General features: G+C 31.5%; 1 protein-coding gene across 14 annotated transcripts in view; it reads right to left on the minus strand.

Annotated features, from left to right (window-relative positions):
• Positions 1-15,154, minus strand: part of LOC139503756 (collagen alpha-1(I) chain-like) — a 137,030-nt gene that overhangs the window by 41,178 nt on the left and 80,698 nt on the right. For all 14 annotated transcript variants that reach the window (XM_071293621.1, XM_071293620.1, XM_071293619.1 and 11 more), the window contains one exon: positions 4,229-4,779. In XM_071293621.1, the coding sequence (XP_071149722.1) occupies positions 4,229-4,779 (551 nt within the window). The remainder of the gene's footprint in view (positions 1-4,228; positions 4,780-15,154) is intronic.

Consider the following 15,154-nt stretch of genomic DNA (forward strand, 5'->3'; position numbering starts at 1 on the left):
TATTTATTCCTATGGAAATAATATTCCAGAATATATTTTCCTTTTGGAACTTATATTATGAAGGAACTAAATCTATTCCGTGACAGTCAGAGCTCAAAGTGAACATAACTTCTAGAACTCCTCTTGTACTTTAATGTCTTTGATCTAATTTCTTTCATCATTAAGAATTGAACATAACTGTTTATAAAAGGAAATTGTTTTGTCAATTCTTGTCACTCCCAGTTTTGGATGGGGTTGACATGTTGCTTAAGGTGGTACCTAACACTTTGACTAAAATTAATTTGGCTCGTTTAATTTTCTTTAAATTTTGACAAAGTATTTACTTTGACCTTTTGACAAAAATATAAAAATTTCAAAAAATTTTAACCAACCGTTTTATCAGAAAAATTACACTACTTATATAGCAGTTTGATGAACACTTTATATTTTGATCATTGAGAAGCTTGATATTCCCTTAACAACACAATGTAATCAAAACGTTTAGCTGATTTTACAAGAGTTATCTCCCTGTAGTGTTAGGTACCACCTTAATAGTATTTATTCTACTGTGTTGTGTTTTGTGTATTATTGTTTGTCTTTTATTCTTTTTTTTAAAGCCATGGCGTTGTCAGTTTATTTTTGAATATCCTCCTGGTATCTTTTGCCCCTCTTTTGTGGATAGCTGTACATGTCATATTGGCAATCAAACCACATCTTCTTTTAATGAAACAACCAATTTTTTTCTGTCTTCGTTAAATATCAAACAAATACTGCACTATATATTTTTAAAACAATCAAAGCTTTGAAGAAAGATTTACATCAACAAAGTAAACAGTTGCCAAATTAATTCCAGCATATTACAAAAAATCTTATATAAAATAAAATAAGTTTATTATAATATACAAAAATTGCCAAGAGGTTTATTTTCAATTTCATCAACAGAGATTCTAAAATGTGAAAACCAGGTTTTTCTGTATGTCATGGCATTTGACTGACTTTACATAAATAGCATCAACAACATTATTTATCTCACGATATTTTTATTTCTCATTCTGGTTTTTCTTCTGAAAAATTCTGGTTTTTCTTCTGAAAAACCGCAGCACTTATAAAAATCTCTTATCTACTTTAAATAGTAGAAAATACTTGTGGAGTGCACTTCTAAAATTGCACTTTTTCATCATTGATTTCATCAAGTTTAAAATAATTCTGTTGTAAAAAATTAAATCATTATTCAGTTATATCCTAAGATTTAAAATTCATCAAATTCCTAAGAATGTGATCATGCAGTTCAAAAACTAAGGTCACAATAACCAGAGTTACCATGTATCCAAAACATTATCTTTTAGTTAGGCCAATATGTTAAAATTATGTGTTAAACATTTAGAATTTACAAAACAAATATTGCAAAAAAGACAAAGCAGCTTCAAAATAACTGAAGAAAAATCATATTTAAGGAGAAATGACGTCCTATAAAGGAACATAACTGAAGAACGGTAAAAGTGTACCTAATTTGTACTTAATCTGTGTTTTGAGACCTTAATAAGCATTGTGTTTAAGTTTCATAACATTTGATTGAGGTAAACTTAATTTAGAGAAACATTATCTTTTAGTTAGGCCAACATGTTGAAATTTTATGTTAAACATAATAGAATTTACAAAACAAATGTTGCCAATAAGACAAAAAGGCTTCAGGAGAACTGAAGAAAATTTTAATTAAAGAGAAAAGATGTGTTTCTGGAAACTGAAAAGTGTGGTTTAAATATATTTTAGAGTAAAATAATTCATTACACTGGAAGGAATTCGCCGTTTCAGAATCTAATGCATTCTGGGTAATATTTCGAAATGAGTTGTAATTGGTTTAAAACATAATAGACAATAGAAATTCAACCAATGGGGTAATGTTATTTTCATTTTGGTGTACGAAAAATGAGCTTACCCATAGTCCTTTAGATTCTGAAAAGGCGAATTGATAGAATCAGATTTTGATTTTTTTTTGTGGTGGTTTGTATGGCTAATTTGTTCTTTTTTTTTTTTATGTGTAAGGTTGGTTTTCCAAATATAGAATGATTTCTAATCACCAAAAAATATGTTTAAATCCCTTTTTTTTATTCCTGTACCTCCAATGACCTCACTCATAGTGAATCTTAAAAATGTATAAATGAGGAATGTTTCCATGGGACACAATTGATGCCCCTGCTTGCATTTCATATAAAGTTATAAAGGGACATAACTGAAGAACGGTAAAAGAGACACTAACTGAATCTAATACGCTTTGTGTGTAATTTTCATAACATTTGGTTGAGGCAAATTTAAGTTAGAGAAGGGAAACTAAAAATTCAGCAACTTTTCCATTTGTAAAGGGGCATTCATTCTAGATCAGTGAAAGTGAAGCCAACGGAAACCAATTTTGGGACGTACGGACAGACGATGGTACAGATGGACAAGGGTAAAACTTAATGCCCCTCGACAATGCCCGCCTCTGGGGCATAAAAATAGACACAAAATCCTGAAGCTAAGAGTAAGAAGTAATTTCCAATTTTCTCCTAACAATAGCTAATGATATATAGCACATAAGTATAAAATAAGAAGATGTGGTATGATTGCCAATGAGACAAGTCTCCACAAGAGACCAAAATGACACATAATTTAACAACTATAGGTCACCATTGCCTTCAACAATGAGCACAATGAGCAAAGTCCATATTGCATTAAGTCAGCTATAAAAGGCCCTGAAGTGACAACTATAATGGCCTGATTTATACATGTACAAAAAAGCCTCTATGATAAAAAAAAATGTAAAATATAATTTTTTAAGTCTTTACAAAATTGAAAAAATCTGTCAAATATTCAATCAGATAAATTGCACTTTATAATCTATCCTAGTTAACAGACTGCATGTACCAGTATATCCAACTAGATTATCAAGGGTTAATGAAATGCAAAATATTTTCTCATATTCTATTTACAACACAAAAATGTTAACATTGGCCTAATGACGAGCAGACTATTGTATAAAGTAAAACCACTGGTGTATTAAGGTTATGTGAAATGTACAAATTTCCCATAATACAACACAACTTTTTTTTACACTTTGGCCTGATGAGCAGATACCTAACAAATTAGCATGTGAAAACATTACATTTAAGAATGCACAGTTAGCTTATTATATATTCGTTTAATTCTTCACCTAAAGTATGTTGATCAAGTGCCAAACATTAGGAAGTCTAGACAGATATAGGGGAGAGTGACATATTTTATGATGTCCCTTTTCCATATAGGGACACCATGACATAAATTAACATGTCCCTTTCTTGTTTTAGCAGCTGACCTATCATGTGACCTCTTAATTGAATATGAGCATTATACATGTATTTTTTTTGTTGTGTTTATATTTATTAGCTTTATGTGGGCGATTCTAAGATGGTAAATCAGGTCATGGAAAGTCTGAGAATGTTGATAAAAAATGTGTCAATGTTCAATTAGGAGAACATTAAATATAAGATTGTCAATCGTAATTTGTTTGTAAAGGGTGCACTTTATAAAACTGGGTAAAAGCACATTAGCTGCCCTAAAATCAAGACGAAATCTAATTCAAGCCCTGTGATTTGCTAAATTTACTATTGTATTCAGTATAGTCATAAAATTCTTTCTAAAACTTTTTCAAACCATGTTTTTTAAGCTTTTGTAAATGACATATTGCTGGAAACTGTCATGTCCATTTTTTTAGAGCCACAAAAAAAACCAACATTCTTCTTATGTTTCAAATAAACATTTTTTCTAGCATTCTTTACTTCTTTCATATTGAACGTTTCTAAGGTTTTTTTTTCTCCAAAAGTTAACAAATATGTATTAAAACTATTTATCTTTTGAGTTTAAAGATTTCATTTTTAAAGGGAGGTGAATGTGCTAGTCAGCATTCCAAATTGATGCAGAGTTATCTATCTTTGATAAATTTCCTCTTAAATACAATGGAGTTGTCGGTACATGTTTAATGTTTAATAAATAAATTACCTGATTAATTAAAAAGCTGTTTGTAATTTTAAACATTAAAAGGAAAGATGTGGTTTTATCTTGTCTTAATAAAAGAACACCACACTCATTGTTGTAACAATGCGCCATGAAGTGCTTGTTCAACTCTCCCTCCTCCCCAAACATAAATAAACATGGTTGACATAATATAAAGTAAGCAGTAACGTAAGGGGTACCACATTAAAGTTTCTTAAGTATCTTTGAATAATTTTAAATTTACCTCAAATGACGTATCCTCAAAATTTGGTCCACCTTGACCTATATATAAAGGTGATCCTGTACTAAACTGTAAGGGTTGACGATTTAAAACTTGTTGGCGCCCAACTTCTTCACAATTATCAAATAACGTTACGGTGTCACCTTGAACTTTGATGGCTAATTTCGTAAATGAATTTCTATCAATATTGTCCACGGTAAAATTTCCAATGGTCACTGAAATTTGACCATATTGATGATCTTCTTTATAATATAAAACTATGTTATGTTTACCATTACCGGCAGCAGTAATCCGAACACCAAAAGCTATCACAGTTTCATAAATATTTTTTACAGCGAATAAAATTCCATCTTTAGAAAATACTTTAACAGTAATTCCAATGGCAAAGTCATTTATTTTGCCGATTCTGTCTGTAAAATAGGTCTCGGCAGCTTTTCGTATATACGATGATTTGTCTAACTTAAAAGCTGGAAAACCTTCCAGTCCAACATCATACGTAACACCTTTGCTGGGATCCGGCAGGCCAATGGCTGCTAAAAGGTCAACCTCTGTTTCTGAAAAATAAAAAATTGGGTCTTATAAAAATGTCTAAAACAATGAAAATAAATTGATTGTACTGGTTGATGATTGATTGAATAGTGATTGATAATGACAAATACTCTTTCTGTACAAATAAGAGACAAAACAGAGTGATGTCCCTTTAGTTATGGTGGTAATGTGTATAAAATACATAGTATAAAGTAGATGTATGATAGAAGGCCAATACTGAATTAGGCCAAACATACTAGTATTTAGAAATGTCCAGTTCCTTGACCTTAATACAAGTGACATCATTTTTTTAAACATTGGACCATTATTTATATATTAATGACAGCGAAATGTGAATTTTATCTTTTTAGCTTTATTGTCAGCATTTTTTTTTTTTAAACGAACTGCGTTTATCCCATCCACACCCTCATGTTTAACCCATCCACACCCTCATGTTTATCCCATCCACACACTCATGTTTATCCCATCCACACCCTCATGTTTATCCCATCCACACCCTCATGTTTATCCCATCCACACCGTCATATTATCAAAGGCAATAAACATTTGTTTTAAGACAACAGGTCTTTATTAGTAATCAGATATAAAATGTCTACCTTTTACACTTAACCCTAAACAATCCTTCATCATAATCTGTATAAATTTACCAAAAAACTTGACAGATTTCAATAAAACTTTGGCAGTGATTAAAACAAAATAAGCATGCAATTGCCGTAGACAGCTGCAGTTGGTGGTCTTGAGACACTGCACAGGTTGATATGGGCATTCTTAAAATGTGGACCATTTTCCAAGTCAAACTGAAATTGAATCTTATGATTTAGTAAGTCATTTAGGGAACTAACTTATCAATAGTCCATATACTAACACCATAAATAATTCAAAGTCTTAATTTTCTTCTAATGATTTTATGTATATACATTTCAATAAATAAGAACACATTTTTGTAAACCTTAATAATTTCAAAACTTTAAATTCCATTCCAATTTATATTTCCATGTTTTACAATCTACCTTATCAAGAGTACCATCACATTGTTAGTGCATCTGTACATGCATGGTCAGATGCATTTTGAGCAAAAGTTAATGTTCTGCTGCACTACCATCCTTAAGATTTGCATAATGCACAATTTGATCTTTATCAAAACATTTCTTAAATGCAAAACATGTATGCACTAAAACAACTGCATGTTATATTTGCAAGATGTGCAACCGATTCTTGCATTCTTGAAATATGAGCAATTTCGTTAAAATGATACTGTTCATATTTGCACTCAAAAACTTTCAATGTTTTCGCTATGATTGAACCTTTCTCGGTCACATGATTAAATATGGATCATGTTTTCAAGCTCCCCTTGGATGGGAAAAGGCCGTGTTTTACTGTATCTAATTGTGATGAACTTTTTTTGGTATCGGGATTGTTCGCCCTAATAATATGTTCGCCCTGGGTACGTTCGCCCTGAGTTCGTTCGCCCAGAGAGTCCGTTCGCCCTACTAAAAAATATTGATATTCAGGGCATTGAAGTTGAAAAAACTTATTCAGATATTTCTATGGTATATATTCTTTAAATTTATGGAAACAGGGAAATATTTAAAAGTTTATGGCTTGTTTAGGATCGTTAATTGTTCAATGACAAAATAATTCGGATCACTGATTATTGTGATACTTGTCTTTTGATGGATTATTAATAAAAATCAAACGTTTTGTTTTGATAAAATGTTCAGCTTGAAATTAATAAACACAATGATGTACGAACTGTAAATCATGAAACGGATTTACAAGTTCATTATTATACTCCGAGACAGTCCTAGACTCAGTTATACTGCATACATTCATGATTGACTGAATACAAAGTACAATTATTTTGTTAACAAATATAATGATTTACATTGTATACCAATTCTACTCTGTAAATCAAAGAGAAAATGATAAAATGATTGCGGCAATATAAATATTCTGTCAAATTGTTAACAAACTTTAACATATTTTGTTCAAATACTTAAAATTATGCGACTTGACAACAAATAGAAAAAAATAAAATCTGGGCGAATGGACCCTGGGCGAACAGGTATCAGGGCGAACACGTAGTATGGCGAACGTGAATCAGGGCGAACGGACCCGGATTCACTTTTTTTGGAACCCCAAAGATTTTTTATGTAAAATACACGTCCCTTCAAAAACTTGAAGGCAGATATGATTCATTGACATGTAAAAATATTGTGAAACAGTCAGTGGTGGGATGGGAGCTTCAAAAGATCCTTATAAGCAACTCTGAATACAGGACTGGCATTTTAAGCATATTGTCTTTCAGAATCAGTCACCAACAGTAACAGTACTATAGCATGCCATTATCTGAACCCTTCAAATATTTCTTTTAAACCTATGATAGTTTTGTTACTTTTATATACATCTATTAATTATCATTCTTTAAATAATTCATAGAGAATCAATAGAACTCTTTTTAATTCCATTATCCTGGCACTGTGTGTGTGCTCCTTATTTAATCAGGAGGAAGATACAGATAAGTAGAAGGGGGTACAGGGTTAAGCCATTAACAGCCATGACAAAACCTACACTGATGCAGAAATAACCAGCCCCCACAAGAATGAGATTGACAGTTAGATGCAGCCATTAAATCCATCATGCTTACTGATAGTAAATCTATAATATGCACATAAACCATACTAAAAGTACTAAGACATAAACATTAATGTCTCTATAAAACAGAAGGTGGTAAAAAACTTTCACTGCATGGAAGATACTATCTTATAAATTTGCAGAAAAAAATCTGTCTGGCTTTGCAATTAAATTTTAATCAAATGGAAAACTTGTTACCAAATATAGTCAGATTGGATGACATTTTATATACCTAAAAGTTGTGTGATGTGTGAGTGTCATGAAACTGTTTTCTGACCAAGACTGTTAAGAGATTATTTTTTTAAGAAATGTTGTGTAAAAGAGATCGAGGCAAAGAAACATTCAAACTCATATGTCAAAAAAATGAAATGCATTATGCTAAAAAATATGTTACAATATCACAATAACATAAAATCTTTAAACATCCGGTTTATTTTTACTTTCTTTCAAAATTTAAGTATTATAGGCACTACACGGGTTACAAAACAAATGCAAAGTAAGTGATTTGGTTGCAAATTAAGTTATTAAGTCTAAGTTTTCACAATAGAAAATGAATTTCCAATTAAAAGATATTGATCACAACAACCAACCCAATTATTGAATGTATGACCTACATTTTAAATTTTGACTCTTTAAAAAAAATCAAAATTAATCCCACAATTGCATGATAACTCCTATTTGTGTGATCAGACCACTGTGTAAATTCATCAAACACGCAAGGTGTTAAAATTTAGAAACAATTATGAAAGTAAATCACCTTTCTGCTGAGAGTATGACTTTACACTCAAGTGGGACATAGTATTTAAAGCTGTCAAATTTGTCACTCTAACCCTGAAATTCAATCAAATTTAAATTGGTCCTTTTAAATTTGAAACAATCTATTCTCAAATGTGTGATTCATAAACTTAATCATTTGGCACTTCAAAATAATATGTTTAAAGCAAAAGAGAAAATACCATTTGGGACAATTATTTTCATTGAAACATGTGGTTTTTTTTTAGTAAATCAAAAAGGTGGATCTCGTGGAAAAAGCAACCTGCTTAGTAATAAAACAATAAACAAATGTAGGCAATACAAAAATATGGAGATTGCAAATGATGCAACTTATCAAAATGACATGGTGTAAGCAACAACAGGTCACCCTTAAAATCAATAAAGGGAGTCTCATTGGGGGGTTCTGATCCCAGATCCCCCTTACTGTTTTGTCAGATTCCAGTATTCTGCTTACACTATGTACGTAAGCAATTCTCATTTTTTTGTTATTTCCTGTGTCCCATCTATATACTTCATTTCCCGTTTTCACAGCACAATTATAAGTTTGACTTTCACATGTAACGCTTACAAAAAAAAAAGGCAATCCATAGTCAAACTTTAAGACCGGTTCCTCAATGAGACCCATCTCATAAAATCTTAATTTCAAGGCTCATTATCTTTATTTGGCAACTTTCTCTGTGTCTTTGACCGTTTTATTGCGTAATATTATGCATCCAGACGAAGTTAAAAAGATACAAAAATCTTATGTCATTTTTTACAAAACATAATATCTGTACTATTGAATGCTGTAATTATTCTAAAATATCAACAACATCATTCAAATACAAAAAACCTTTGAATTTAGAAAAGATCCATGTGCTGCAACTAACAATTAAACGTCTATATTTCAACAAAAACCACCTCTCCTTAAAATTCATTTATGATGCTAATTTAAAACCATATCTCCTTGAAATATACTTAGTATGCTGATTTAAATGACATTTGGTATGTCAACATGCACCTCGTTCACGTGGAGTCTAACCCACAAAAATGTCTTGTGTCATACAAATTATTCTGTCTGGGCATCAACTAGTGGAAAAGAATTTTGTCTTTTTATTAATGTAGTTGCAAAAAATCAGGAATTTTGTAACCACTAATAACTTCTCTTTTTTTTTGCATGTTTTGTAGTGCATTTCGTTTCAGATGGGAATTCAAGAATGACAATTTTAATAATATTTCTCTTTCAGACTTTCCCCCCTTTTTTTTTTTGGAAAAGAGGGTGGGGATAGTTATTTTGGCCTGCCATATTGAGCACAGAGATAGATAGAAATAGGCATATTTAGTGCATACCCTGAAGAGACCAAATGCAGCACAATACAACATGTCAGACTCATAAAAAGGGGGGAGGGACAGTTATAACTAGGCTTAAAACTAGAAGGAATGATATAGAAATATGAAGATGTGGTATGATTGCAAATGAGACAATTCTCAGTGAGAGATCAAATAAAATAGAAATTTAAAAAAACCATAGGTCATCATACAGCATTCAACAATGAGCAAAACTAATACCACATTGTCAGCTAAATATGTCTGTTCATTAGATTCAAATTAGTGACATATTATGTAATAAAGAACACAATATAGAATGTCATTGTTAATATAATCCTCTTGAAGTCTAAAAAATTTGTTTTATTTAACACATATCATCAAAGATCTAATATCAAAAACTTCTTTTCTATAGGAATCATGAAACTCTTAAGAAAGCTGCTTTAGTTCCTAAACAAAAGTTTCCACCCATATCATTAAATTTTTATATTTCCACCTGTCTGCAGGACTGATATTTTTGGGTAGCAGCCAAACCCTTACTGCATATACTATTGTAAAATTATATAACAATTTACAAAGACACTAAATCTAATTACAAAAACATTGCAAGTTTTTACATAAAAGTATACTGAACACTTGGAAAAACCCATAGAAAACCCACTTAATTGATGCAACGCAGAAACCTTCAAAATGCCAATCAAAGAAAAAAACAAACAATGTTGATATGATAAAATTAGGATATTTAGAACAGTTAAAACACCAGGTATAGATATACTCAGCACATGGAAAAACCCACAAAAACCTATTTAACTGATGCAGCTCAAAAACATTCAAAACGTCAATTAACGAAAAACACATAAACTTATAACTGATATGATGCAAACGAAAATTGAGAACATGTGATACATCGATTTCATGATCGAGTTTTAAAAATTTGAAAGATGTGGGTGTGCACCAAGAATGTGCACACTGAAGCATTTTCGTACCATTTGGTTTCACCCCAACTGCAAAAAAAGTTGATTCAGGGGCAATTAATCTTTTAATATACCCAGAAGGCGTTTAGGTTCAGAGATTTGTTGGTAGTGCTGGGCTGAGTGAGGTCCTCCTGAGAATAAGAAATTAGACAACATCATTTTGACACAAAATTGGCTGCAATTTAAATTTTTTATTTTGTTTTTAGAGAAGGTAAGCACCAGGTGTACATGTGTACCCCTGCCTAATCTGAAGCTGACAAGGTCACCCTTTGAGATATGCTGTTAGGTTTTGCAGCTAAAAACACCCTAATTACAATGGTTTGGGACCAGGCTGCACCGTTAGCCACTAGTCTGATGTCCCATACTAGTAAGTACTTGGAAAACTTTATTTAAACACAAAAGAGAAATGTTGGAAAAATGGTCTTCAGTCTGGAAGTTGGAAAAGAATGTGGTGCAGACTATGGAATACCGAAACACCACAAAATACTGTGTTAACAAGTGCCCCCATCTGACAATCATTCATATTTATTCAGTATAATTTTATTCCTCATCTGGAATCTCAATTACCGCCTTCCCTTAACTGATTACGATCTAATTGTTCAGACATGAAAAGCAAAGTGCACTGCCCTTAGACAATTCTCGGCAAGATACTGGAATTTCTAGAAAAAAATCTTATCAAAATTATGCAATCCTACTTTGAAAATCAAAACACCGCTAACCAATACCGTCAATAACATGCCTAGCAAAATAATAAATTTTAAGTGTAATTGATTTTTAATATATTTATAATCAAGAGCGCATGCATCTCCGTTTCTGCTATTAAAATTTTTTGCTCATTTTATATGACAACCTATCTGCATTGAGTTAACAAACCAAATTTCCCAGACATATCATTATTTCAAAGAGAAGTACTGTACTATGATAATGCTTTAATTATTACATGTAATATTTCACCATCATTATTAATGCAATTCGAAATTTCTTTGAAATATAATGCAACACAATTTTGCTAAGTGACCTTAAGTGACCTGATAGGTACTCATTTAGGGGGAAGATATGTGAATTCAATGAATTTGGGGTTTTTTTTTCATTCTTTTCTTACTTAGTATCTATTTACATATACAGTGAACATATTTATCAGAGCAACATAATGACAAAATATTTTAGTGAATTCTTAATTCAGAAATCTCTCAAATATCAGAGAAAATAATTTAATCAAATTGGGCCAACATATATTTTTGATTAATACCCGTCCTATTAAAGGATCCCTATTGGAAACCATAACTTTGGGATTCAAACCAATCTTTGAAAATATTTTAACCTTTTTTTTATTATTTTCAAAATCCCAAAATTCTCTTGACAAATACAAAACCATCATTTAGCTTATTTAAAGCCTCAGCCTCATGAACATAAACTAAAAGTGAATCTTAAACTTAAGGGGTTTAAAAAACACCTCAAATTCCAAAAAAATTAATTGTGAACAAATATTATGAAAGAATGTGAAACAAAAACAAATTCTTTAGTTAACCAAGCTGAGAATCTTTTACCCTCTTAAAACTCAAAAAAATGTTTTATGATTTTTCTCTTAAAGTTAACCTTATGGACCCCCTAGTCGTATAAATTTGGTTAATTGGTGCATCAAAGAAGACATAAGTACCCCCTCTTCAAAATGAAGACTTCTGTGTTTGTTTCAAGTACATTTACTTCCAATCCATGAATTGATGATTTACAACTAAGACAAAGTACTGTAGAGTGTTCATTTTTTTATATTTTTTTTGCGTAGTTTAAAATATTGTGATATATCTAGTGCAAAGTCAATTTACAGTATCTGACTTTCCTATTTTTCTTGCCCTTCATCCTGATCTTTCTTTATATCTAATTTACATGAAAGAATATTTTTGGGACTTTAACCAAATCATTTTTGTCAGAATCAATTTTTCGCAACTGAGAAAAAATTGTGTTTTCATGGATACGTGTACTACGTGTTTTCATGGATACGTGTACTACGTGTTTTCATGGATACGTGTACTACGTGTTTTCATGGATACATGTACTACGTGTTTTCATGGTTTTGACAGAGCCAACAGGGACTGTAACTTGAATACATAAATTTGGGGTTCCCTTTAACACACAAAATCCACAAAAATTGGTACCCCAGGAATAATAATGACTGCATATATGGTGTAAATATGTCCTTTGTGAAATTCCCCAATTTAAAGTAATACATAGGGTAGCTGTCCTGTAAGATGATTAGCCTGCTGTCATTTTTAAGGACCTTTCAAATTTGAACCCCCACTAAACTTCAAGGGCTTCTCAATCATTTGGACCCTGAGCAAAAATCACATTAAAAAAATAAAACTTCCTAGTTTTTTTGGGAGGGGATAACAAAATTGAAAAAGTGACTAAAAAAATTGAATTTTAAACTCTGCCTGCATTATCCATTAACATTCTCAGGATACCTTTAGTTTTCTTATCTGTATTTTTTTATCACTTTTTCTCCAAAATACATTTGTGTATTACCAATTTCTCCGTCAATTAAACTCAACCAGTATCACAGATAAAAAAAAATCCCCCTTTTGTTTCTTGTATTGTTTGATGAATTAGCTTACTGTATGAAGGATTAGCTGACTCCTAACAAATTATCTTTATGGATTAAAACTGTCCCATGATGCATTGCTAAGCTTTGACCCCTAAAATGTTGTGGTGACCTGAAGAAGTAATCATCATTCAACAAATTCCCACACTTTGTTCCCTATACATATATTGCATTCAAATAAGAAGTCAACACTGGTCAATTACAATTGCATAAAACATCAATTACACTTAGTTTAAATTTACCATTGAAAGTTAATCATGTAATTACATATCAACATACCAAGATAAACCTGTCTCGATGAGCTTTGAACCTCTAATTAAGATTGAACAATTCTTATTTATTTGTTAATTCAATGATTAAAAGATGTTATAAGTAGTGGTAGGTAAATTTAGAAATTAATGCGATGTTTTTATAATTGCAAAAACTGTGACAAGATTATAATCGCAATATTCAACTCGCATTTTGAACTTTTTTAATAAGAATTAAACAGGACTTTTCTCAATATCGCAATAATAAATGCACAAAATAATTTCTGAATTTACAGTATACAATTCCTTGGTTGTTTCAAGGTTTTTTTTTTAACATGCCTACAGCTTAGCATGAGAGGGGATAGGAGGGGTCCTGATCCCGAAATCCTGGGCTTAAAAACACGAAATCCCGGGGTCCAGAAATTCGAAAAAAAAAGAATTCCCGGAGTCCCGAAAGGGTCAATCCCGAAATTCAGAGCTTAAAAACACCCGATCCCGGAGTCCCGATAAAGGTCCTATCCCCCCCTTAGCATTCTCTCTACACAAGTCAATGAATTTTACCTAATAGACAATAGAGAATTAAGTAAACTTTGACAACTTTGGCAAAGAAAAGAAACCAAATAAATACAAATTTGTAACTTTCAATTGACATTTGAACACATAATAGTCAAGGAAAATTTATTTAGTGTTTAAAATCAAGGCCAGTATCATGTAGTACCTGCATTTCTGTGCACACACTAGGTACAACTGCACTCGAATATGTCACAACCACAGGTGAATAAAACATTCTGAAGTTAATTAATTACTATTCGTTTACATGGATTTTATGGAAATAAGATAATTACCTGAGTATCAAAAGATTTTCAAAGGAAATGCATCTTAGCGTAATCATCTTTAAGTATGTCTATAATTTAAAGTATATAAATATTGCAATGCAGTTTGTTTTAATCACAGCACTTAAAGAAGCCTGCTGCAGCATAAAGTGATTTGTGCAATTTTACATTATATATAAATGCACAATTTCTGCATATAACTTTACTTACAAGTTAAAGTATATACTTAGTGGTTGTGCAGTACTTTTTAAATAATTTCATTTCAGGAGAGTAAATAATGATCAATAATGCAAAATAATTTCAGAAAGAGGGTAACATATCTCAAAATATAAACATAAGCTGATCAATGTGATGGTATTTTACAACTCAGTACCGATATATTGAATTCATATGAATGACAAAGATTTCACAATTTGCATTTGATATTCTTGACTTTCCCTCGTCTAAACCTATCTAACCGATTATCTCCCTTACCAGTCACTATCTGTCTTACTTAGGATGCATGCAGTCACCTTGGTTAAGGAAGACAACTCTTTTCCTAACTGATTTATTATTTCCCTTCTCTGTCAATATCTGTCTTACTTAGAATGTAGACCTTGGTTAAGGGAGACAACTCTTTTCCTAACTGATTTATTATCTCCCTTCTCTGTCACTATCTGCCTTACTTAGGATGTAGACCTTGGTTAAGGGAGACAACTCTTTTCCTAACTGATTTATTATCTCCCTTCTTTGTCACTATCTGCGTAACTTAGAATGTAGACCTTGGCTAAGGGTGACAACTCTTTTCCTAACTGATTTATTATCTCCCTTCTCTGTCACCATCTACCTTACTAAGGATGTAAACCTTGGTTAAGGGAGACAACTCCTCTTGTAAATACTCCTTGAACTTGTAAAAGTACGGTTAGCAATATATGATATATCAATATGTTTTCCTTTGAAACATAAGAATAGTATGTATAAGTATGGTTGGATTAAACGTACCAATGACCCTTAAGAGTTTGGTTCCGTTACCGTGA

Source organism: Mytilus edulis, chromosome 14 (assembly GCF_963676685.1).
Source record: "Mytilus edulis chromosome 14, xbMytEdul2.2, whole genome shotgun sequence".
Taxonomy (NCBI): domain Eukaryota; kingdom Metazoa; phylum Mollusca; class Bivalvia; order Mytilida; family Mytilidae; genus Mytilus; species Mytilus edulis.